Raw genomic sequence first — 27,855 nt, 5'->3', positions numbered from 1 at the left:
AGAACAAGCCACTCAATGCTAAGCCAACTGAACCCCTTATTGTAATAATTAGCATTAATTGAGTTACCGTCTATGATGATCATAGAATTATTTGCTAAAATAAGTAAATTCCCTTTACTTGGGTCTCTGCATTAGTTCACCCTGTTTATAAATCCACCCTTCCAAGAGATAAACATAAGAGCTAATGAAACAAAATTCAATGAATGGTCACTGGCCTGCCATGGAGTGGCTAAAAATACAGGCAGCATTTCCCCTTAATCAGATTGATTAAAGTGCTCCCTGGTTGAAGCCCTCCCCCTGAGCCATCTGGCAGATGAGTTTTCAGTGCACTGGACCGCTGTCAACACAGCTCACCTAAACTGCTTTGGCACAGGTTAGCATGGTTTCAATGACAGCTAATGCCCATGTTTTTTTTTCCTTCTTTCTGTTTTTCACATCACCTGCTAACGATGATTCTGCTGCCTTGTGTTAACGATCACAGACTAAATACGAGAGCTCGAAGGTACAGTTTGACATTTTGGCAACAATATTATTTTGTTGTCATTCTATAACTTGGATGAGACGAGCGACAGTAATATAGTGATTCTGAAAAATAAAAATGCTAGAGGCAGTAGTCAGTAAAGGTAGCAGGCAGGTTTTCCTTGTGCTTTCCAGTTGTTTTTTATCACCTAAGGAGAGCATGGCTTCCTTTTGAGCAGAGTTATGAAAGCTGAACCTTTATTGTCCTGAACAGTCATGTGAAAGATAAAGTTTTCAAAGGACTGAAACCCTGTACTTTCCATAGTAAGTAAGAGGGTAAGAAGCAACAAAGTGCATGATAATTAAATCTGCCTGATTGAGTAAGGGTCACACGAACCAAGGTGTGAATGCTTTGTAAGATACTGCTCCGCCATGCCAACCTATTTGTTATTAAGGTCACACGGAGGTGTGAGCGAGGCTTGAAATGCCTGGGAATGGGTCTCAAGATGACGTTACAGGTGGCACATAGTTGTTCACAGTGGAAATAGATGGCCTCCTTTTACACCATCTGTCTCAAACCATTTGTGTCCTCGATCTAAAAATCTGAAGATTAGTATCCTCAAAAGAGTGTCATTTTTCCTTTAAATATACTTATAGAAGAAAGGGAACTTTCTCCAGAGGACTGTTATCACTGAGCGTCAAATATTGCTGCAGCTTGTAAAAATCACTGGTAAAAATTAACATGGATCCTCCTTTATTGTTAACGACGTAATGTTTGCGGCGCTGGTCTGCGTATTGGCATGCCAAAGCCCAAGACCCATAACTGTAAGCCAACTATCGTTTGATTTGCTGCCCAAACAAAAGATCTGAACAGCAGTTGGATGGGGTTGCCGTGTTTCGAGCCAGAGAGGCGTGTATGAACTGATCATATAAAGGATGTCCCCTCAAGTACACAATAAAAAGTCTGAAACCTATTAAAACCTACTGCTTTCTCAGTAGTCTGAGGCCTGAGCATCTGCTCATCAGACTTTCTCATATAGACACTCACTGCAATATCATCATCCATCAACTAACATTCACTGGTAAGTAAGCATTTTCTAAATCCCAAAAAAATTCCAGAGTAAATCTTTGTACATCATCACACGAGCAGCGTCATACCATATTAGTCATGTCCAACGCACTTGTGCTGAACATGTGACTCACTGTGTCACAAATGAGTGAGTTACAGTGAGTTACGTCACTGTCCTTAAATCCTTTCTGGCTGGCTTTATGTCTTTCCTGGCATTACTCTCAATTACTCTGGGCTAAGGGATCTCGCTTGTGGACCACTGAGGCTTTGCAATCTTAGTATTTAATGCATTTATAGATACAGCATAGGTGACATGTGAACACGAGCTAATGATACTTAAGCAGCTAGCTGACTCTTGGTTCAGAATGCCCTCACTAATGTCACTGGATGTGGAAGGAGCATGGCTCTTGGGATAGTAACTTGATTATTTTGCTACCAGGTGGAAATATCTCAACATCTACCGCACTGATTGACACATAATTTTGTACAGACGTTGGTTCATCAGAGAACGAATCCAAGAATGAAATGACTTTGGTGATCTTGTGACTCTTTATAATCACTACCCTGACCTATGAATTTAATATCATCAAGTTAGCATCATATTTATACCAAAGCACATATACATGCGAGAGTCACTAATTTAACCAGTTTTCACTTATCACATTATAAATGTGCAAGAGAATGGTGCAGAAAAAATGATCTGTGTAGTGTCAGAAAGGGTTTTGGGTTTGTTTGGTTTTTTTGCCTCTTCATTGAGTTTCCTAAATGGGAAATGGGGAAATTAATGACTGCATTCTTCTTCTTTCTCTACAGCAATGCACTATTTTTAGTATGAAGCAGCAGATAGTATCTCATGCAATGAAAAGGTCAGGAAAAATAGTCAAGTCTCGGTTTCACGTATCACTGTCTCATGATGGCACTATTCTGAAAAAATATTTATAGTCTTCCCAGTTAAATCCATTGAGCCAATGTGTGTTTTTCAAGCTGAAAACCAGGTTCGTTGCATCTCTCATCTCTCTCTTTCACGGGCTAGCAGGTAATGGTGTGATTAACTGTCAATAAATTGCACAAAGAAATTCACAAATCAAGTTCCACATGAAATATGCAGGATGTCATTTCCTCATGACTCCGTGTTTTTCCCACACTCTTTAATCTATTTCTCATTTGTTTGTCTGCTTTTGAGCTCAGGGCTCTTCTGTGGGTTGCATCGGCAGAGCTGCTACGAATAGAGCATGTAAATTGGAGTTCTTGGCCCGAGGCCCTTCCTAAAGCCACCAGGGAAGATGGTAAGCACATGACAGGACCCACAGATGTCAAGTACTGTTTCAAAAGTTTTTTCTCTCAGTTTGTGCCTTTTTTTAGCAGAAGTTTTGCATTCTTTCCATCACTATCCAGTGAGGGAGTTCATTGATAATTTAACTTATTTGCTCTTTTCATATGACTGTGTGCTGTGCTTTTATTGCATAAGCATAATTGTCCATAGACAAAGATGCTTTTTTTAATAAACTTTTCCAGTCGATAGCAAAGTGTCTGCAAGTTGTTGTGAAAGCCTGTTGTAGTTAATTACTCTAAGTATGTCATACAGGGGAAACATATATTATTGATTTGGAAATTACTTCATGATTCTTCACCCTTAAAGGTTTATGAATAATTTAGATGCTGAAGACGATTTGCTCTACACCTGATGAAATAGGGAGATAAACCACAGTTTAGTGCAGCTCAAGAGAGTACTTTGTCTTTGTCATAGATCTCAGTGCAATCATTTTATTAAGATGGACGTCTTTAAGTGATTAAATTTAGATGTATGCACAGCCCAATCTGCGCTGGCATATCAAATCAGACAAAAAGCCAAGCACACTTTAAGTTGTGACTCAGCTTGAGGGAAGAGGGTACATCTCAGTTCAATTAGACCCCTGAGAGACTGGACCCAACCTTGCCCTGTAATGGATAGCCATCATAAAGTAGGCATTTTGCTGACAAGAGCCCCTGGTTGCGTATCAGTCGTGCCCTGCCTTCAGACTGCAAGTGACAGCCAGTGTATCATGCAGCCAATGATGCAACTTAAAGCAAAGGGAAATTCGAATGTGTGTGGAACCTCAGACAAAGGCATACTGCAAAAACACAGAAGCACCTCTGAGACATCTTCTTAATCTTGGACTCAAACAGTGAGTCTTCAACTTTTATTTACTCTATGAAAAAACCACACACCGCATCGCCCTGTGCGTAATAAAATGAGAACACTTTACATTTATTCTACAGGCAGTTTGCATTTCATCTGAGTTCAAAACACTGTCCTATGTTAGCCTGACGACAGCGCTCCCTTGCTGTTCTCCAGCCTCGAAATCACACTGTGATTTCACCTAGTTTGGCAGAGTCTCCGCTTAGCTGATCTCTTCTTCGTTATTCTGTGGCATCTCCACAGAGCTACTTACTCTGTGGAGATGCCACAGAATAACTACCGATGTACAAAAGGCAATTATTTCTAAACCAACAACTGGAAGATACTTATTAACAGGATTTCTCTACTGTATGTTAAAGGTAAGCACTATTTTCAGCCAGGGCTTTGAGAAGATGGAAGTTATAATTTTATTGTTTTTTGGTGCTCCACTGCGCTGCAGTCAGACACTAATGGCAATTTCTTGGAAACGGTGGTAAATGAGAGACCATGCACTTCACTTAATGGAATTCTCATCTTTCATTTGTTGAATAATCCACACACTTTAGCAACTATTAGAAGAGCTATACTCAGACAGGAAGTTTTGGTACGCCATAAAGCACCAGATTATTACATTCCATTAAATACTCACAGGTAACCTCTAAATTTACACACATGCAGGTAACTTTTGTCCAAATGAATGTTTATATTCATGTTCAGACTATGATAAATTAACTTCCATGAGGAAAAAACAACCAGAAAATCTTTTTTTTTAACAGATAGAATAATTTTCCTCTGTTATCTATCACTCTAGAAAATGCCACTTTGAGTTCGGCTCTTGCTGTCCTGACACAGAAGTCAGTTAGCAGCAGAAGTCTCTGTTTTTAAGAGTGCTCTCGACACTTACATCTCCACTGTCAGATAGCAGGTGCTGCTGAAGAGAGCTCGCCTCCCTGACGAACCTTTTCTTAGGCCCAACTCGGTCAGCCAGGTTGCCCATGATCAGTCTACGATTTTAGCCCACCGGTAAATAATCTCATTCAACTGTCTCTCCTTTCTCCGTCTGTCTTTTTTTCTTTTCATTTACCTACTCAACTCTTCCTTACTTTCTCTCCTCTCCTGCGTCACTGACACACTTACAGACGCACACTCACACTTGAATTTCCAGTTGCACCCTCCTGTCCCTCTACACACACACACACACACACACACACTTTTTTTCACGTATAAATCTGGGTTAGATCAGTCCTGTTTTGAGCGAGATCTAAAATAGGATGACCTCCAGTTACGGAGGAGAAGGGCAGGAGTAGACAAAAGGAAGGAAGAGGACTGTAACAGTGTCACAGGCAGACAGATTAAGAGAGAGGATTTTATAACTGTTTACAATTTCATGAGAAACGGGAGCTTTTCTCACATCTGCAGAACGAAAGTCTCTGCTGTTTCTCTTAAGGAGGTCCAGAAGAGAATCATAGTAAAAATAAACCTTATTAAATCTTACTTAAAAATGAAAATTAAGCGTGACGTGTCAGAAAATGGTAAATAAAATCAGATCTGACGCTGTATTTGCATTGACATTAATATTTTTGATTAAACCCGATAAGGGCGCCAGTTAAGAAATGCTAAAGGAGTCTTCATTTTTTGTGGATGCGTACAAATGCAGGTTTCTTTTCTTCTTGAATTACTAATATTTGTGCACAATGTATATCAAGCCAAAGGTAATGACGGTACATCAATGAACAGGGTCGCTTTAACATGTTAGTGCAATTCAATTAGGCATTCTGCTAAATTCTCTATTGTGCTAACTGTTGCTACTCAACACATCGTTGCCCTCTGGTGGTCAGGAGGTACGATCCCCTATTACTACTCCTTTAATATCTTTTCCCTATCTGTGCTTTTATCTGTGTCTTTTACTCTTCACTTTACATACCAATGCACCCTATTAAAGGGAACATAACCACTCAGTTGAGACTAATCAAGACTCTGATGTGTTAACACACAATGGAGGGCAGATAACTTTACTCCCACATACACACACGAGCCAACTGTTGTGTTGATAACACTACGGCCTCTCTGCATAAGACACTCAGTACAGATGCCTCTAATAAAGAAACAAAGAATCAGGGAAGATCATCTCGACACTGTGAATGCTGGGAAAGCAGTGGAATTCCACTCATTTCACTCTGATAAATTTCACATCTTAGAGTAAGTCGTGTATAAAAAGCCCTTTTTTTTAATACAATACAGCTGTTTTAAATGAGCACTTCTATTTTTTTCTAATCAACCTGTCCTTAATATCAAGCTAGGTTACTGCATTTAATCCAGCTAATATGTATCCAAATTGTAATTATATATTCACATACAATTAGCTACAACACCTGGGTTTCATCATTTATTTCTAACACGTCCAAATTTATAGGAAGGGTTTTGTTTAATGGCCAGAATTGCACAGAAACAGCGCTGGTGAAGTCTCCACCGATCCTGTCATAGTCTCGGACTGTCGACTTGTCTCCATTACTGTCATCCAAGGTCTCACTGCTGCATTTGTCATCCCTCATCACAACTTTTACAGACACAGAACAAGTCAGCATGCCTAAAAGGATCATCACAGAGGCTCTGTTCTTGGACTGATACATTTTCCCGGATAAATGCTCCCTTTAAGCAATATCAGGAAGCTTAGGGAACTGTATAAATTTCTTTTTTTTTTTTTTACAGAGATGACGAGTTCAAGGTGTTGGCTTGGCTTCAAATTCCCCACATGACCACCCCCACCTAACAAGTTGCAGGAATTAAGCTTTTCTGCCTACATCTCCATGCCTGATACCAGAGAATACCTTCAAAGATCGTATGGAGTCCATGACTGTATAAGCTACAGCTTTCTGGCAGCACAGTGAGGACCTACACTGTATTAGCCAGTTTGGATGGATGTGTCGGATAAACAGGAAGCTAAGCCAAGAAAATCTTGTCTGGAAACAACAACTCACTGGCTTCTTGTATGATACCTGCCATATATGCTGCATTAGATTTGGGAGGATTGTTGCAGCTGTCTTAGCTGACAAGCTGTATATATGTAACAAGAGCCCTGCAGATATACAGATATATCAGCAGCACAACACTGACAAATGACAATAAGAGTTATTTACAGCTGATATATAATCACTAAAACATGTTTTTTAATGTTTTGTACTGCACCCAAAACCTGCCATTAACTTATTCAAACTCTGTCTCTTTCTTTTCCATTCTGCTTTATGTAAGAGTTTCTATATGTGTGTTGTCTAATTGGACAGAGTGAATAATATGGGAGCCTTTTCCTTTTTCTTTTCCAACCAGTGGGGCAGATTTTAGGCCCTTCTCATTATGTCTGGAATGTCAGAAACAAAAAAAGACCCTTTTAAAGATTCATAAGCTGCTAATGAGGTTACGCAGCACATTTCAAAGCAAAAACAGTGTGACGAGGTGTGTGTGTCTGTGTGTGTGCACAGCTCACAAAAAGAAGATGGGGGTTATGCAATACTGTTGCTCAGTGAAAAGATTAACCAGATGAGCAGACACTGTCAGCTAAAACAAACGGCAGACGTCTGACTGGATTGTGAAAAAGGAAACTGGTTCATGTTTTCAGTTTATATTCTAAACCACTTCTGACAACTTCAGTCTGTAGTGTAAGAAAGGGGTCTTAAAAATTATCATGTGCATTTATATAATGCCAAATGACAACAACGGTTGCCTCAAGGTGATTTATATTGTAAGGTAAAGATAATAATGCCTAATACCTCCTATGTGTTTCCTTGCTTAACTAAAAGTAGCTTCCAAAACAGTAACTTTGTTTTATCTTTATGGGACACTAGTTGTACATCTCATATATTCAAATAGCATAAAGCCACTAGTGCTCACCTCAGTCTCCCAGTACATTCACCTATGAAATAAGTTTGAACATCCTAGGTGACTCCCGTCTTGAGTCATCCCATTCACAAGATTTTCCAAAAACTTGACCTCTGACCTTGAGGTTGAGGTCACTGAGACTGGAACTTATGTGAAATTCTTAACAGGTGCATTTATTATATCAATTGCAAAATCATAGATCACGTCTCTTTCACGTTATCATGTTCACAAGATTTTCAGAAAACTTGACCTTGATCGTGAGATCAAGATTTCAGCTGGTCTGAGATTTTTTTGGTAGATGCACCAATGGCATGAATTTGAAAATCCTACATCGTGTCATTTTCAAGTTGTTTTATTCACAAAGTTGGGTGTCCATCCCAACTGCTCCCCCTTTTTACACCTGAAAGGTAACACACAATAGTATTTTACACTAACAAAGACATCGCCAAAGCACTTGGGATGAGGAAACTGGACAAATGGAGGACAAAACAAGAAGCAGCAGGCTTAAAAAAAACACCATCTACAATAGTAGAGGACAGGCCACAAATACTTGGTGGCCTGTCTACATTTTTGATGATGGCTTTCTTTTAATCTTCAGTAACCATACAGCATACAGGAATGTGTACAGACATGTCTGTGTTCCTGACTGCTGACCTGGTAATTGTCAGATATTTCTTACAGTATCCTGTATTTGACATCTAACAAACAACTCCACTAGGGTGTGGTTTCCTTTTGGAAGTAGTTTCTTATTAAATAAAACAGAAATGCACTTTTAAAGTGTTCTTTTTCTCTCATTATTGATTTCTAAACAATGCCGAAAATAAATGTTTAAGTTGAACGCTCATTTTAACTACTGCTGATCACCGCTTCTGTTGATAAATAGCAAACAGTGACACACCTTTTGGCTGTTGTTTGTTGAACATTAATCATTCAACTTTGCAATGCATGTTCCTGCTCGGGAAACAAAATACATTTTTTTTAAATGATAAAATGGTTTCAAAGCACAAACCTAACCTTTGCTGTTGTGCTATCGAGCGACACCTCCATAAATCTCTATGAGTAACGCTTCAGCATGCTAATGTTAATAGCTTAAGCATTTTGAGGCATACTTTTATGCTCTGCCAGATGACTTGCTGAAAAATCTGGATTAATCTGCAGTAAGGTTTCCAACGCTGAACATGTTTTTATATAAGTCTTCGAAACATTTGCATAGTAATGGAGCTGCATCATATTATTACGCTTAAGGGCTTCTTACAGTTGAATGCAAACAACAGCATAAGAGATGTGTGCACGTTGTGGAAGGGGAGGAGGTGAAACGGCGGATGATAGCAATTTGTAAAAGGTGATGAAAATATAATGTATGGCAACATTAAAAGCATAATGAAACCTGCTTTTTCATTTCCTTTCCGTGCACCTTGCAGCGTTAAAAAAAATGCAATCAAGTTAGCAAGAAGTGCGAGCAGGAGGGGCAGCTCAAGAAGAGGAAAGCAAATGACTGGCTACTTATTGTTCTTATTGCCCCTTGGGGATAAAAACGTCTTCTGATTTTGATTCTGATGGTAAGGTCATGTATAATAAAACTGAAAATTTGACTAATTATTGCTGTTAATTAGCAGCACTGATTAAAAAGTTCTAATTTTAAGCTCAGTAAGAGAAAAAAACTGATTGTGATTCACTAAATGAAATCTCACACAGGTATTCATGAATGTGATTTACATTATAAATATATATGAGCTCATTTCAGACCTCTGGGATTTTGTTATGGCCATGTTTTGTTTGTTTTTTAAACACTGGAAAACATTTAGCCTTTAGAGAGCCATTTTCATTTCAATGATAATGGCACCTTTCCTTTTATCTCAAAATGCCAGCCTGAGAGGTCTCACAGCAGATGCATGAAGTTATTATTATTTTTCTTTATAAGCGCACCCACACGAAGCAACAAAACAAATCACGATGTAAACAGAGAGACGCATCACGTTTGACGCATTAACGTGTTCGATGACGATTATGTTTATTTCTTAATATCTCAATAAAAAGCTATTTTCTACTGCTAACTTATTCATGAGGGGTCACCACAGGGGTAGCTTCGCATATATGATTTGGCAGATTTTCATCTAAGTAAACAATTTCAGTGTTTCCAGTAAGGGAACATATGTGAAAAATCACGTGTGAAGGAGTGAGGCCTGTGATGGAGTCAGAACTAAGGAAAACACAGGGAGAAAAAACTCTTTCATTAAAGTTATCTGCTAATCCTTCTTGCCTGAAATGTGATTTCCAGCGGAGCCAATAGCCCCTTCTGGCTCACAGACCAAATGGGCCGCTCTAGTTAAACCCTCCTTGGCGCTCTGCGTCTTTGCTAATTTTTCTTTTTCAAACACGCACATAAACACACTTTCTCTTACCTCCGTCATGTGAATAAGGTAGAATCTCAGTTCTTCAGCGTAATCTGCAAGACAAATTAAGGAAGACGATGATGTTAACAAGACTTTTTTTTTTGCCAAGCCAACTCTAGTGCGCTCTTTTTTGCTCGCTCGTGTCCTTCTTGTACACAAAGCAGCATTCCTGATTTCCGATTACGATACTGACAAAATGCTTTTTATTGATGGAAAGCTTTTACTGTACGTCAGCTTCATAGACATCCTCCCATATTTCACTGAGAAAGCCCTCTGTGAGACAGGCCTGTGTGTCTGGAGTCAAGATAAATGGTTGTAATCGAGTGAACGCACGCAGTCGAACTCAGACCCCCAGAATTTATACATCGTGGTTTAATGTTGTGTTTTGTTTCGCATAAGCAGACACACAGATCAACAAATCTATCCATCCACAGATCTATCTCTGTCTGTCTTATGAAGCCAAATAAGGTAATAAAGTCAAATTATTAAAAGATATTAATTGTTTATTAAGACATTAAAAATGAGTTTCACTTACTGGAATGTGTGTGTGATTTTATTTGATATGATTTTCATTTGATTGTTGTTGAGAATGACCAAATAACACTTTTATTCAAATGTCTCTGATGTTCACTGGCGCACTTTTTTTTATTAATTGAGCATGACCCATTGGAAATTAGTGGAAAATTGCTTGGATTAAAAAAAGAAAAAGAACCCAACCTTTCAGAGGAAATGTTCTAACTTCGACAGAAAGAAGATTAATACATAACAGTTTGTAACTGCACTGTCACAAACACTGATTTAAGTTTAACCCAACCAGCATATTTAATACTCCCCCGTGTCTGTTCATAAACTTACAAACAAGAGCAAGAAAGAGGAAAGAAATGTGTAATGCGCTGGTTGAAGCCCAATCCCCTCTGGCTGCAGCAGTGTTAGAGTTGCCAGAATGTTCCATCATAATTGCTTTTTGGATGGTCAAATCACGCTTTGGGACTATGTGGGTTTGTGTCTGATGATTTCTGTTACTCTGTTTAACAAAACCAAATGAGACAGCTGTCAGCTGAGAAGAAGTGAGCAAGAAGCCAAAGTAGCAACCTCTCTTCACTTTCCGTTGAAAGAATTTACAATCAAAATGCTGTTTAAACGGAGATTTTCCTCCTCTTTATGATCATCTTTTCAGTTTTAACCCCCATTTAAGTTTAGTAGCTCAGATTACCTTTAAATACATTTAGAGGAGCACACCCTAACCAGAAAAACTGCAAAATACCGTAGGGCGATTGCTTGAGGAGGTAAAAGCCAATGTTTGTTTAGGCGACCCCTTGTGGCTTTAAAATCTCTAGTCATTTTTGGCTTTTTTTCAGGCAAACCACTATTCAAGCAGAAGATGTAACAAAGGACATACAGGAGAAGGTTTTAGCATGTGATCTGCATCTGTTATGCCCCAAGCCATAGTCTTTCCCCAAACCTAATCAAGTGGTTCTGAACTAAATCTCACCAGGACGTGACAACCAAAAATGATGAGTCAGCTACGGTCAAATATACACAGGAAGAAACCCCTGCTTATGTGCAGTCCGGTAATCTAAGAAATACAAAATGCCAGGTCCATAACCTACAACCTTCCTAAATGCTCTGTAGCAGAAAAACGTCTTATCATCTGTGTGAAAGCCGTATTTGCCAACCTGAGAAGACTGTATGGTGTTTTATGGTGTCATTGTGATGCAACAGTTTCTGTGAGGAAGTGTCATTTTTCAGTCCAACAACACTGAGAAACAGTATTCAAAACTTTATCTCTTCTCTGAAGCACAAATTGACACATGTTTTCTATACTTACAAGGCCATGTGTGAATCCAGATTCTGAATAGTGACAGTAGGAAACAACAACGGAGGCCCAAAACTCTTCCTGCTGCTTTTTTGTGTGTGTTTTGTTCTGTTTTTGGCTCTAATTTTTCTCCACATTATAATGAACCACTACAGTGTATAACCAAAGCCCGTGTGATGTGCAGAAGCATCAGCAGAGGTCACTGTTGGATATATTTCTGATGTCAAAAAGCAGAGTGCTGTCATACTGCACAGGATTGTAAAAAGCTAATAATATGAGTAAGGTTTAAGTTTTAAATTAGAGAATAATACCGATGGAGACATCCTGTAACAATTTAAAGATTTCTTAAAAGATAGAATTTTTTTAAACTTGTACTTAATTTCCAAAAAGTTATCATTTGAAATGGAAGTGGATCAAGAAAACCATGATACAATGCTGTCTGAGGTATAATACTTGCAGTTCTTTACAGTCACTCAAGTTTTCTCGTTAATCGACTGAAGAAAAAGATGAGATTACCTGGTACCAAGAAAGTAAAAGATAAAGAATTTTGGTTCAAGAGTCAGAAGGTTTCACATCATGGTGAGCGTTAGTCTTGTTAGCTTGTTTAGTGTAATAACAATATTTAGACTGACACAGTGTAATTTTGGCTTTACATGTGTTTTTTACTCTCTCATTGTTTCCCACGCTCCTCTGCCTAGTATTGGGGTGGCAGGAACACAGGAAAGCCCCTTTACTGAACGTGTACTGTGTACTTACACGCACACACACACAAATGCATAAAACACACCCTCACTGAAACAAACACAATCCCCCGGCGCCTCTTTCCTGAGTGACGCTGCTGAAGCAAAATAACAATGACAGGGTTCAGGGTGGAGATTTGTGTGTGTGTGTGTGTGTGTGTGTCCTCTCATGAAGAACACACAGACACGCAAACTCAATTGAATCCCCACCCTGCTGATCACTGATTGTTTGGGTGCAGGATGGAGGTCAGAACTGGACCAGAGGAGGAGCAGTGTCTACAGAGAAGAACAGCTCAGAAGTGCTACTAGTTTCAGTCAAATCCTATGACAATGCATTTCCAATGTAATGCTGCAATTAATAAAACTAGTTAATATGTCCTATTTCCGTTCATCCCTGTCAAAAAATGTGTCACAAATATTTCTGACTTAACAGCTTGTTAAAATGAAAGAATGATTTCAAAGTTTTTACCAAAACTTGTCAATAAAGGAGTGTAAAAGATGGAAGGACCTATATTAGTTCTAACAGTCAGAAATCCACAAATGCTCTGGCTTCAAAAAGAGATCTGGTTGTCCAGAAAACAATCCTGCTTCCCTCATAAATTATGACCTCAGTTAGCGCTTTTCTGAAGATTTGAGATATTTTTATAACAACGCATTGATCGAATTGATTGCAAAAAATACACAACAAAGCTGGCAAATGAATGTCAATGATGCTAAACTTCAAAACTATGGTCCACAAATCAGTGGATGACTTCATGAGCAAGTCCATTATTCAGTCCATTGTTACAACATGAAAAATAATTGACACAAACTCCATCGTAAAATCTCCTCCATAGTAGGCCTGATATCAGCCAATGACGAAACTGCCTACAAACTGCCAACAAAAACCAAGGAAACAATAGAGGCCGTCAGGAAACACACTCTGCATACACAGTGAGGACGTAGATTGTTGGTATTCACATGTCAGCTGACCTCACCTGGACCACGTGTATCTCCCATCAGGTGGGGACAGCCAAACAGAGGTTTTACTTCTAGAGGAAGTTAAAGCATGTTCCCCCCCCCCCTAGCTGAACAGGAGAGAACAGAAAGGACCTACAACTGGTGGTGAAGGCAGCAGAGCACATCATCGGGATGACTCTCTACCCTCCCTCAGTGGCCAAAACCAAAAGACAGCCAGCTGTATCACATTGGACCACACCCACTCTAAACATCACCTATTCTTAACCCCGGCGTTCTGGGAAGAAAGTCAGATCAATCAAGTCCAAAACCAAAAGATTATAAAACATCTTTTTTCACTGGCAGTAAAAAGCACTGCCCCTCCTCCCCTCCTTACAGCTGTGGAGTAATAAATCTTTACCCAAAGAGCAGGAAGTGCAATTTTTAAAAACATGTCACTGTTATTCTGTATACACTACCTCACTGTGCTTACCTTTTGTCATGTTCACGCTATTGCATGTTTTTGTATTTTCATTGTTTTCATGAATAATGATGATAAAGACCTATTATATTTTAGATAACAAGTTTAAAAGGTTTTTAAATATTCGGTTTGATTTTACTCCATGTCCTATTATCTATTGTTATCTTTTTAATCTTCTTGTCTTAGGGGAATAAAACTCTAAAAATGAAAAAGTACAAGTAGTCCAAACTAAAAACTACAAAACTACAAAAACAAAGCAGTTAGGACTCAGAAATGATTAGATCCAATATACAGTTACTGTGAAAATACTGAAAGTGAGCTCTGATTTCTCTATAGAAAACAAAACTGTAAAAAATAATAAATAAATGAATAATTTAAAAAAGCTGGGTAGCCTTTTCAAGTTTATTCAACTAAAGGTCTTAAGATATGTATTGAAATCAACTCTTAGTGTGCTGTTTTACTAACATAAAACCATCTCTTTTGTCTTACTACAGCAGCCAAACAGATATGGCTTGTTGTGCCGGGAGAATTCAAACTTCAAATTCTGGAAGAAAGGAATCTGCTTCATTACTCTTTTATTAGTTTAGCTTTATTCTACTTAATTCTACTTAAGAAACAGCAACATTTCTTGTACTTTGTATACATGTACAATGCTGGTTCACACCTGCTTTAGTTACCGAGTGAAAACCAAGATTTTTGCACCCTGTTTTTACCTTCATGTTACTTTTCTTTTATTATAACTGTAATCATATTAGAAAGCGAGAACTCGTAATCCTCATTCTCTACATAATCATAGCAGTGCTTCTGTGGTTCTCTCAAGCCACCCTAAAACCTACATGGTGATTCCCCCACACTGATCTGGTACAGAACACACACTCTCCTTCTGACAGCCTTTCCCTTATTTTTTGTTATCACATTAACAGATCACAAAGCATAAAGCTTGCGTTTTGGTTTAAACCCACTTCCGGAGCAGTCAGCTTGTCAGTACAGTTTCTTGCCCATGCACATGTCTAAGCAGCCCCCCCTCTCACCCGGCCCTGTCCCAGTAATGCCTCCTGACCCCATCCCTGTCCTCACCCGCTGCTCTAAACACAGATATTTACGCTGGGCCGTATTTATTTGATTTGTCTGTGCTCTGCGTGGCCATGCTGGCCAAACTATTCTCTCCATAACAGCAGAGGAGATGATTGTTTACACCAAGGTGAAATAAAAAGACAAAGCAACAGGAAATTGGACCGTCTTTCCCTAAATATCCTTTGGTTAAACTCAGCTGAAAGTATTACTGCAGTCATAGCTCCCCGTGTTTATTTCTGGTTGCACAGCCTCTGTGTGCTACACTTCCTTTCTTACTCTGTGGTGAATTGTAAAGGTTTAGCTTTATAACATACACACACAGATTGCACACAGATTTTGGCTGTTATGGGACTGTTGAGAAATCTGTTAGTGCACAAAAGAAGAATTTTTTTCATCTATATAACCACCTCAACGTCTCAGACATCTATGAATCACGGTTCCCGTGTTTAGGCTTACATACCCTCCTGGAGTCGCAGCTGACGGAGGTACAGAGGACTCTGAAGTACATTACATCGGCCTGGCTCGCTTTCTCTCGTCACCAGCATTAGGTCGTTGTAGACAAACACAGTAACCTAAAAGACATGGAGGGGGGATATTAAAAAGAGAAGAATAGGACGTTGAAAAGAAGGGGATGGAGGGCAGAAGGTGGTGAAGGGGAACAGGATGTGAGAACTGGGGGTGGGGGCGCATTACATCTCAGATGATCTCACTTTGGCTTTCCACCTTACAAAATCAGCCTGCAACCCAGTTAACTACACGTACAGCACTGAATATTTGGCAGGTTTCACCCCCTGCAGTTTCCCCCCGAATCATGTCCTAGCACAGGAAATGCAGTTCACACATACAGAGCCCTGGTCACATGTATACATCCTCCCACACGGTGGTTTGGTGTCTGAATATCAACCATGCGTCTACACTGACGTAGTCCTAAATGTATCTTTTATTAACTGAATGAGGCATTTAATGACTATAAGAAACAATGAACACCTCTGTAGTTGTTTAAAACACACATACAGTTTCAAAAAGTCAAACGAACAGAGAATGAAAGAATGAAACCGAGGAAGAAATCAAGATAAACAAGTAGAAGATAAAAGAAAAAGAAAGAGAACACCTAAATTAAGGTAAAAAGACCTCTTACGTAAGCAGGTGCAAACATGCAGCTCAACACACATAAGCTGTAATCCGTGCAGATGGGCAACATTTGAAGACAATGCTTTTGCTTTGGTGGCCTCCTCTGAGGGATAAGATAGCAGAGGGTATTTCAGATGTAGCCAGCATGTGGTTAATGTGTGTGTGTGCGTGCGTGCGTGTGTGTGTCTGTGTGTGTCTGTGTGTAAATCTGAGTGGGTGGAAGAGAATGCTAGTAAGAGTGAAAAGTAAAGGACAAAGTGCATGAAAGCAGCAGTTTTCACACAGAGAAGCACACATGTTTAGTATGTATAACATTTGCGCAAACTTGTGCACAAAATCAAATATCCACTTCAAATATTTACATTTTCCACACATACTTGCTGTCCCAAAAAGCTCAATAATTCATGCAACAATTTTGTCTGATTAAGACTTCCATCCATTTTCTTAATCTCTTATCCTTGAGCACTTATGCATTAATATCCCAGCCCACACAAACGGAGAAGCGGGCGCACCCTTTACACTTCTATGTTAAGCAGAGCGAAGCATAACGTGGAGAAAAGCCAAATGTAATGTACCTATACTGGAACGCAGGGTCTCAAACAAAAACATAACTCGCAATATACTCTTTACAGTTAAGTAAAGAATCTCATAAAACATAAATGTTCCATATAATGTTCAAGAATATACAGAACTAGCATGCTTTGTAAATCGAATAAGTTACATTTATTGATAATATATCTATCTATAATACAATACATCCTGAAAATCTGGTGATTTAATCAACTTGCATCTCTTATGTAAACAATTACAGTGAAATCCTGTTGTTTCACTTTGCACTAAATATAATGGTCCGCTTAGTCTTTGTGTTTGTCTATAGATGTTAAAGTGCTGCATGTTAGTTTGCCTCCCAGACTAAAAGAGCAAAAGCTGGAACAACACAGAGAGATCATTAAAAAAAAACAGCCTGTATAAAGTGGCAGAGTGGAGAGAAACTCCCTCTCGACAAACACTGCCTGCTAAATATTTGTTTTATCCATGACCCCAGAGAGAATCCATTATTATACTTTGATGCCAGCAGTGGCTCCGCTTTACCGCGTATAGCTGAGATTATGTGACAGGGCCAAAGCTGAATTCAGCAGTGAAATAAGCTTTTCTTTTAGAGCCCACACAGACCTGTTTCACGTGCTTCTTTCAAATAAAACATTTGAAACACCAACTTAACACCTTAAATTTCCAAGGCATATCCACCTGTTTTTGGTGAACTAGTTTAAGGTTATTGCAGTGATGTCATCATCATCTCATCTGCGGAAACATTCAAAGCTTTTCCTTCCATGAATCTGCACTCTAATTGGGGTCATGCAAATGTGAGCCTTTTATAAGATTACATTACCAGATCAGCGATGAATATTTGGCATTTAATACGATCTTTACAGAATAACATTTCATACATATTACACAACAACATTTACAGACTATTTCTGAGACTTTACATACTTGTCACAGGGATAGGAATACTTTGAATTGATAGTATTTATAACATTTTTCAATAATGTACATTGAAAGCAATGTTTGATGCATAAAACACAATTTATCTGTCAGTCTGATCCTTGCTGCTCTCTTTCTTCATCTAGTATTGATTTTCTTGACTCATGTGGACAGCTCCAGTTCAGACAGCTCCTGCACTTCATTCCTCTCCTGAGATGTCGCTTTACACTTATACTTGCATGCTTTCACACACACATATATATATATCTATATATAGATACATATACATATATAGATATATATATAAATATATACGAATATATATTTCGCTTAAATTCTGAATCAAGGCAGTGAGACGGCACTTTCACTTTGGCCAAATTAAAAAAACCACAAAGGAGGATGCACCAAACCAACTGAATGCTTGCCACTGGTCGGAGAGATCTTATTGTATCAGTGAAACGAAAGAGTTCTTTGAAATAGCGGCTTATGCATCTCAGAGACACCTTTAATGAAATCCTGCATAATGTTTTAGATGTTTTAATCAATAACTACATCCTTGGTCAGAACATTAAATTAAAATAAAAGCTTCAAGCGGGTGTTTTTAGGTTTGCAGACATAGACAGATTTTAATATGCATGAAAAATAATTAAATGCATTCATATGAGCACGGGCAAAAACAGACACTCTGTTTGATTGGCCCTTACCTTAAGAGAGTGGTGCTTGCTCTCATGTAGTATCATCTCTTCAGATATGATGAGTGTCCGGCTGCAGAGGTCAAGAGGCTGTAACAACAGAAAACAACAGGCTTCATGAAAAAATGAGGACGCAACATTACCGAATCGAGTTCTCATCCCGTTATTCATAACCAGCCGCTTTAGGGACATTAATGCTTGTAATATTGAGGTAAATAGTACTTGTAAAGTATTTTCCTTCTGCTTAGTATTAACCTAACCTCTTAAACATATGTTGAGCATTTTTCAACATAAAATCCAAAAATATAATATTGCATCTGTCATTTGTAAGCTGAAAAGCTGCAGTACCAAATCCATTTTGGCTCCCAAATCCAATCGATCTGCTTAAAAGCAAAAGCAGGTCTTTTCTATGGAGGGAAACGCCGCTGAAACTGATTCTGTCGAGACAGAAAGCAAGTTGCAACTGAGAGGCGGTATGTGCGGTTGAGCACGACAAGACAGTGACACTTAAAATGAAATAGAATGGCAACGTGGGAGGAGGGGACTTCCTCTCAAGTCCAGGGTGTGACAGAGGCCCAATTCAACATGTGCAACATTTGAATACCGTGTGAAACAGGGTCAGGGCTGCACATTTGTATACATGACTCTATATGAAGAAAGTAACAGCACAGTCAGTGTGAAAGTTTATCGCAGCTCAAGCTAGCTAAGCCAGTTGACATGTCAGTGCAGGCGCAAGAGTTATCTCACTGCGGTCAACACACTATAACGCACATGTGAAAAACTAAGCAGTTATTAAGTGATGATGCTTCATTTGACAGAAGCTGCCTCTTTGGAGTAGCCCCACTTAGATTTGCCGTTTTATTCTGAAGAAAGTGGATTTTGGAAGTAAGTGTTGAATTGGTTGCACAGAACTTTGACACTCTTTGATCCAAAATGTGTACAGAAAACATCTGCCTGACATCTCATACGGTAACACTACCGCTGTTAGTGCTATTGCCTAAAGACAGAAAAAAATATGTAGATCGAGTCTGTGTTACGTGTGAAAAGCTCACGGATGACTTGCAAAACACGAGAACCTCAGACATGAAGGTCAACATATTTCCTAACTGCAAACCTGAAATGTCTTGTTTCCTTTTGACACAAATGCGGAAGGGGAAATAAATCATATTCATCATACTTGGACAGCTTGTGAAAACTGTTTTTCAGAGTATCTCAGTGGCCTGTTTCGTTTGATACCACAGAACAGGTGCATCCACAGCTCAAGTCCAGACTGGGGCCTCTGCATATCATTCTCTGCCCAGTCCCTGCATATCTGGTCTTATACTCTCTACTGAAACAATGATAGCAGCAGATCATTCAAAAATTAGATCTATTCACTCTTTTGCCTTGGGTTCAAACGACTATAGATTGGTTCAGTAAAATCTCACTCTCGGCAGTAAGTATAAGTAGAACAGCAGGACTTCAGTGTATATAATACAGTGTCCAGTAAAACGTAGACAAAGAATAACAAACGATACGACCAAATCAAGATGTACAGGCACATAAAAAATGGTGTACCTGAACAAAGATGGGGAAGATAAGGATCTTGGGCGCCACTTTAACATATCCATAATTTGCGTGCGGAGCATGTGATCGGACAATGGTACAGTTCTGGTAGTTGGCGAAATTGGCATTCTGCTGTTGGTAGCTGGCTGCATTAGAGGAGGCAGGAGGCGCCTTTGATGTCTTCGAATTGTTAGATCGACGTAGGAAGCCGGTACGGCTGGAGAGACCAACACCGCCACCGCCGCCGCTGCCTCCGCCACCACCAACTCCACCCATACCTCCAGAAAAAGCACCACTCTGCGGCTGAGGAACAGGAGCCTGTCGGGTGGGGATTAACCTCGCAGCTGTGGGGCAAAAAAGAAAGTGAAGACACAGATTATGAACAGTACTTAAGATCGATACTGTTCCAAATATGATCCTATCTATGAAGGGTAAGATGGCGCTGGCAAGGCTGGCAGCCTTAATCCAATTTCACTCAGGATGAATAAAGTATTATCAATCAGTCAATCAATCCTCAATATGAAGATTGACGATGAAGGGAGTGCAAGAATGGAGACAGCAAGATTGTTCTGTTCGAAACAAACAAAATCCAACAAGAAGCACAAGAATATAATGCAAAGAAATAAGTAATGTAGAAAACATATTTTGGAGCAATTGTCCTTTAATACTTTAGTTTGAGGCTGTTAGGTTGCCTTCTACAATAGAAGCTGATCTACAAACTCAGTAGACCACTTAACAAAACAGTCATTTAATTTAAACAGGTATTAATATTATATACAGTACGCGACTTACCTAATGTACCCTGCTTGTCTGAGTAAACGGGCCTCAAGATCTGAAAGCAGAATAATATGAGATTAACATAAAATTACAATCTAAATAAAACAAAAATGAAAATGTTAACATTCTAAACATGAATCTAGACATGCAAGAGCAATGACAAAGGTTAATGTATTAAATCTGATCTTAACTTTCTACCGACACTGATACTGATGATGATGATGATGATGATGATGATGATGCAACAAGACATATTTATAAAAAGATCAACTGTCATTTTAAAAAAAAATTCTGTATACTTCACTATGAAATGCGGTTCTTTACCATATTCATTCCATACTCTTTGTCTTTGCTGTTTTGTGTGTGTGTGTGTGTGTGTGTGTGTGTGTGTGTGTGTGTGTGTGTGTGTGTGTGTGTGTGTGCGCGCGCGCCTTGGGTTTTCGTCTCTTTTTCTTTGACTATCCAGTCTCTGCATCTCTGCATTTTCATTTTTTTTTGTTTGTTTCTTGCATGGCATTCGGTTTAGTTTCTAGGACACTTTTGAGCCCATTTGAATTTTAGGCTGGACCCACCGAGGCAGTAATGGTTTCTGCTTGTCATAACATATCACAATCTAGTGAGGGTGCAGGGCTAGGAATCTGCGGGTGGAGAGGGATTTGGAAAGTCCCAAAATGTTCATATAATATATATATATATATATATATATATATATATGCCATTATTGCACTTTTCTGCCTGTTTATTTGGATAACTATTTCATTTTCTTTAGTGCTGGTTTTCAAAGCGCCTTCTTTGTATCTGTGTGGTATGCCACTAACATGACCCATTTCCACAGGGCTTTTAGTATATTTAGCAAGGCCAAAACAGAATCCCCTCAGTCTCTGCCTCCTTTGTTTGAGATACAAGTTGCAGCTATTTGTAAGGGAGGCCAGCTTCACTGTGCTGGCATGTTCCTGTTTTGCCTGAAGCTGAAGTCTCTTCCTTCAATATGCCTATAATTTTTCTGAATTTGCCTGCCTTCCCTCCCTTATAATTTGGTAATTTGGTACCACTGCCATTAACTGAACCTAGATCTGAAAAAGACAAAGGTGCATACCTCATGACGTAGCCACACACAGATTACTCACTCACACACACACACACACACACACACACACAGAGCTTTGTGTTGGCAGACTCACAAACAAGGACACACAGAGACTCTACGTGTTTGCACCAGTTGCATACAGTTAGTTAGTTTTGTGTAAGCTGAGCAACCATTAAGATACTTAGATTCATATCAGGAAAAGAAAGTCTCAAACCCATTCTGAATCTAGTTAGTGGGTTAGTATTGTACGGTTAGCTTAGGAATTCAGATCAGTCTTTTTGATTTGTTGACTTGCTTTATTTTGTTTTCATGATGAAAGCTTTTACCTCATATACAAGATCACTGAATGCAAAAAAAAGCATGCTTAACAAATGTATTAGACCACCTGTCATAAAAACAAGGAAACTTTCAACAAAATTTTGTTTGAAACTGTTATTTGTAATCAGATAACAAAATGCCAGCGCACTGGACTTCTCTCAGGAGTCAGAAATGAAGCATAACTTTTGACCACTAAAACTAATTTTTCTGCGCAGAAATCCAAGTAGATATCTATAATTTGACATCTTAATCAAAAAATAATCATGAGCTTTACAATTTTTTCTGTTCTTTGAAAAATGCTAATTTTGAAAATGTATGGATAACTATTGGATAAATATTGAACTGTTATTATAAACATTAAAAATGTACATTTTATATAAAGAGTTTGTGCATACTGGTGAATTAGCATTACAGAAATCAAAACAATTTTGGTCAATTTCAACACTGTTAACACAGCACAGCTGTGGCATAAATGTTATTATTGGGTGGTGGTCTAATAAATCTGTTAAGCACTATAAAGTGCATGCTGTATAAAATGTCATATACATGTCCTAATGTTCATGTACATGCATGTTATACAGACACTGGATATTATGTTGAAATATGTGTTTCCTTCTTCTTTCTTTCTCCTTCCTAAATGCAAGCACTATTTGATTTTAAAGAACTGCTTTGAAATTCTTGTGTCTAGAGAAAATCTGCTAGATAAATTAATTGAGGCATATATATGCATAGTTTCTCTAATATGAACCATGTCTGGCACAATGTAAGAAAGAAATACAGCAAAAGTTTCCCCATAATACAGGCATATAATGTTATTACCAGCTCTATTTTTATATGCTGTTTTATCCTCTTGGTTTTCAGTCTATTGCTCCATATTTACATGACAGTGAACTATATGCACAGTATGTAGTGTTCACGACATGTTATAAAGCACAAATCAGTGAGACAGCAGTAACCCAAATGGCCCAGACATACTGTACATACAGTCCATCTATCTATCAGCACCAGGGATGTAAGGTAAGGAGACATATCTAGGATGAGCCACCATATGACCATGGTGAGGATGAGGAGGACGGAGAAGATGATGAAGATGCAGCCCACCACCACTCTGCGGTACCTGGCTTCCAGGGTTGATGGGTGCCAGGATGATATAGTTATCCCCGTTGGATGCCTTCACTCTAGTTCCTTTCAGAGTGGCAGTGTGAGGATGGTGGAGGTGCCGCGGCTTCCCGTCCAGCTCCTCGGCCGACCCTCCCTGGGCCCCCCACGCCAGGGTCCCCATGCCTACACCGCCGCTATTTCCAGCTTCAGAGCCGTTCACCAGTAGCCTGCGTGCGGCAGTGGCACGGTGGTGGGCTGGGAGTGGCGGCACAGCTGGGGGGGTTTTACTTGTGCTGACATCTGGTACACGTCTACGGGTGGGCGGTGACGGGGCATCATAGTTTGAGGTGGAGGGTTTGTAGGAGGGTCGGTGGATGAGACCCTCAAAACTAGGTTTAGCTGAAGGACCAGTTCGCCACACTACCACTGTGATTTCATTGGCGCTGTTCCTGAAACAAAGCAAAGTAACGATGGTTAAGAAGAGCCAGACAAGTGGAATTTACATGCCTCAATTTGCACGGCAAAATGAATTATATCTATAATATACATTAAAAGTCAAAAACAAAAACATCTGGATGAAAAGCAACCCTGAAACCACACATTTAATACGCATTAAAACCAGACTCTTTGATACTTACTGCATGTCTGTAAAAAACAAAACAGAAATAAACCTACTTTAATTCATTCTGTTTTTAAACTGCATCACTGTAGGAATGAGACAGCTCATCGAAAAGCAAACAGAGGATCAAACCCTTAAAAGTTTAACTAAGATTATGCTGTTGAGTGCTGATAAATCACTGACTTCATAACATGTAATTGCAGAGCTATTCCCACATCGCTTCAGTGTAAATGGATTTCCTTTTGGTTTCTGACAATCTCAGCTTCTGAAATGAAAGCCCTGTAAACACCACAGGCTTAGCTTAGGGGGCCGCTTAAACTGATCTGTAACTCAATTTGGATGCAACAATTATCTCTGAAAACCTCTAAACCTCTCTAATAACTTCCCTAATTTTCATCCTAGAGATGTGGATATGCACATGAAAAGTTATTCTGCAACATTTAGTTGCCAATAAGCCTGTTTTTGTTTGTGTTGTTTTTACCTTATAGCATGGGCTAAGTCCACACACTTCCACTGCTCCACTGGCTGACCATTTAGCTGCAGGAGAGTGTCCAGCTGCTGCAGACCAGCCTGATCTGCTGGACCCCCTGTCAAAGTAAAAAGATGGAAACAAAAAGTTTGCATCTTTGCACACTCTCAAGAACCATTAACACACACCAGAGCTGTAGCTTGTATTTTATGTGCAAGTTTGTTTCTTTAGCCTTCGAGATTCATAATGGCAAATCCCTGCAGGGCATAAGCAATAAAATCATGACCACACGTCAAAATGCTTGTTTTGAAAACTTTTCACACATTATTAGCTTGGGACACAGCATCTTAATTAAAGACATGACAACTGGGAAGAGACTTCCCAACATGGGGGCTTAACTCAAAGGTATCTATCTGACAGACAGCCTTGCTATCAACTGCCGCACTCTACCGACTGAGCTGAACATGTTATAAATCACAAATCAGTGAGACAGCAGTAACCCAAATGGCCCAGACATACTGTACATACAGTCCATCTATCTATCAGCACCAGGGATGTAAGGTAAGGAGACATATCTAGGATGAGCCACCATATGACCATGGTGAGGATGAGGAGGACGGAGAAGATGATGAAGATGCAGCCCACCACCACTCTGCGGTACCTGGCTTCCAGGGTTGATGGGTGCCAGGATGATATAGTTATCCCCGTTGGATGCCTTCACTCTAGTTCCTTTCAGAGTGGCAGTGTGAGGATGGTGGAAGTTTATCTACTGCCACACTCAACCGACTGAGCTGGTAATAGTGGTCATTTTACGAGCCCCCCCACCCCACACACTGATGATGTAACTTCAAATGCATCACGTAATTATGACATACCAAATTAAAAGGGCAATCTGATATCTTAAGGGGGCATACTAATAGAAAATGTCAATAGCAGTTGAGTCATCAGCTGACCAGACCTTTGCTTCCCTGCCCTCTTTCCCCACATTTCTCTTCTCTCTCCACGGCGCTATTGAATAAAGGCAACATGCCAGAAAAGGGGGAGAGATGTCAAACTCAGGTCAATCAATGGGACACAAAGGCAAACAGAGTATTTATACAGCAAATGTAAAATGGAACAGAGGAAAACACCAAGCCATTTCTGACTCAAGAAGGACCCTGTCTTGACATATACAATTTATAGTATGTTGTTTAGCACTACACTGTTTTGGCATATCCTCATGTTATACAAATACTATTAAAAACAGAAATCTGTCATTGGCAGTCAGCGAGAAAAACATGGAAAAACCTCAGATTCTGATGTTGAATCAAACCCGTCCATCAAAAATATAAAAGGCAGGCTCAAAGAAAAGTGCAGCGCTGTTTTGTCATGTTTCCGAGTATTTAAAGACCCACAGTTTGAACAATGGATCCTTTAGGAACAGTTGGGTTTCATGTATCTAACAACGTGCGTGTAAAACTTGCCTGGATCAACAGCCTGTACCCTCACAGGAGAATCCGAGCAGATGGTGAATCCGTATCCATCCTTTCCTCGAAGGATGGTCACCTGCAGAAAACACGCACACACACCATGAGCATTTTGTGATACGGTGATAGGAAATCACTCTCTCCCCTGCTACCTGAGAAACGAAAAGTAGCACGTAAGCAAAATGATCAACTTCCTTCCTCGCTACGGGACAATTGGATTTATGATTTGTATTCTGCTTCTACTTCCTGCTAAAACTGTCTTGACAGCAGATTCCCATTGAAGCCAATTAGCTGAGTTAGTGGGAAAAACAACTGTTGAGATAAAAAGATTCTTTGTCCATTAGCTGAGGGAAAGGGGAAAAAACAGTCAGACTGCCAATTAACTTAACATTTAGCCAGATTTTATATACGCAGTGTACAGAGGCAGCTGATAAAGACTTTAATCCCCCCCCCCCCCCCCCCCATTAATGTAAAAAGTTAGTTTTATATTGCAAAAAATAGGTCCAAAAAAGTCAATACAACAGGAAGTTCATGAATAATCACTACAACCTATTTCATATCGAGTTCGATTTAACCTTTGATCCTTTGATGGTGCTGGTAAGAACTGTGTTGTGCTCTATAGCTATTTGTAGGGTTTTAATTCTGCAAATGAATAAATAAACATGAACATTTCAAATAATCGATACGAAGTGATTTTACTGGAATATGTTGTCCAATCAGGTTTGCAGAGTAGAGTAGAGAGGACCAATATTTGTCCATTGAAAAGTATCACATACGCACACAGGCACAAATGCTGATGGATCTTTCACATTGTCTGTCTGTCTCTTGTGTTGCCAAACATTCAAATACCTGCACCCGAAAGCCTGAGCCAAAGTCAACAAAGTTCCATCCAAAACATCTCACTTTCCATGTCATCTGCTGAAAACCGGGGGGCCCAAAACACACAGACATCCCCGCTCGCTCGCCCTTTCTTTCTTTTTTTTATTCCTACAGCAGAGCAAACATGTACATGCTCCTAAATTACAAAGTCTGCCCATGAGCGAGATGCAGCAACTTGTAGAAATACACTGATTATTCAGGGGCCCGAAGCTCGGCACGACCCTGAAATGTCGACTACCATTGCGGTTTCTTATAGTCCACCGATTTTATGCCTCGTGTCACCATATTCCTTTAACCTTGAGTCACTTTAATCTGTCCCCTCCAAAAATACACTGCTACAAAAAAGACTTTCATGCCACGGACAAATACGGCGGACTTTGTCGCTGCCCTAAAAAGAAAAAAAAGCAAATGTGACTGATGCACAGTTTTGTACACGTTTCACTAATGTGCCAAACATTCAATCTTTTAGTTGTTGTCCTTCCTCAGTAACTGAAAAATACAAAACACTCGCCTTTGGAGCATCCATAAACTATGTAATTGGGATTAGGAGAAGGAGAATATGTCAGTGCAACCTACAAAAAACACTGACACGTTTAAACTGGTAGACTAATGACTGCATATCTTCACTGGCGACTGTGACAACGGTTAAGATAAGTTCTTAAACTAAACTTAATTCAGTGCTTTGTGTGTGTAGGTCTATATTTTTGTAGGAAGACAGCAATCAAATTCAATCAAAATCAGTTAAAAACTGAAAAAGAAACCATCTCTCTTCACCTAAACCAGGATTTGTTTTGTTTTTTACAAAAACACTATGAAAGGGGATAAAACGGATCACAAACTAAGCGACAAAAAGAGGAACAGCTGGTCTGAAGTAAAGCATTTCCCTGGAATTTAAGACAAACAACAAACCACCAATAAACACTTTGAAAGAGCAGAAACCGAATACGTGACAGAAATCTGAGAAAAGCAAAGAATGGGACTGACAATGGAGAGAAGTGCGGCACAGACTGCCAGTCTGCTGTCTCATCTATCCCTTTCTATCTCTTCCTTGTTCAGATACTTGTCCTTTTTAAGCGAGCTCTCAGAGCTGCCTAATTTGGATTGATTCATCCAGAATCCATAGCCTTTACAGCGTTAATTAAATTTGTAAGCATAGCCGAGTCCAATCACTTGGACTACCTCTGGTCTGTTTTAGAAAGCCGTCTGATGTCCTTTTTTTTCCACTTCTAAATTAAATCAGGAGGATTATTTTTAGAAAAGAGGAGCCTGGAAATAATCCATCAATGA

At 39.4% G+C, this 27,855-nt stretch overlaps 1 protein-coding gene across 3 annotated transcripts in view; it reads right to left on the bottom strand.

Annotated features, from left to right (window-relative positions):
• Positions 1-27,855, bottom strand: part of rgs3a (regulator of G protein signaling 3a) — a 173,135-nt gene that overhangs the window by 77,795 nt on the left and 67,485 nt on the right. For 2 of the 3 annotated variants that reach the window (XM_085359802.1, XM_085359804.1), the window contains 8 exons: positions 25,687-25,768; positions 24,236-24,341; positions 23,152-23,584; positions 20,645-20,684; positions 19,865-20,196; positions 18,320-18,397; positions 15,460-15,571; positions 9,962-10,005 (listed from right to left, as the gene is read on the bottom strand). In XM_085359802.1, the coding sequence (XP_085215928.1) occupies positions 9,962-10,005; positions 15,460-15,571; positions 18,320-18,397; positions 19,865-20,196; positions 20,645-20,684; positions 23,152-23,584; positions 24,236-24,341; positions 25,687-25,768 (1,227 nt within the window). Of the gene's footprint in view, positions 1-9,961; positions 10,006-15,459; positions 15,572-18,319; positions 18,398-19,864; positions 20,197-20,635; positions 20,685-23,151; positions 23,585-24,235; positions 24,342-25,686; positions 25,769-27,855 lie in introns of all 3 variants that reach the window. The other variant, XM_085359803.1, reaches the window with a different exon arrangement.

The sequence above is a fragment of the Diplotaxodon limnothrissa genome, linkage group LG7 (assembly GCF_057381915.1).
Source record: "Diplotaxodon limnothrissa isolate DT_005_m linkage group LG7, D_limnothrissa_male_GT1.1, whole genome shotgun sequence".
NCBI classification, from domain to species: domain Eukaryota; kingdom Metazoa; phylum Chordata; class Actinopteri; order Cichliformes; family Cichlidae; genus Diplotaxodon; species Diplotaxodon limnothrissa.
Note: the sequence above shows the minus strand (reverse complement) of the source record. Positions and strands in the feature narration are given on the sequence as shown.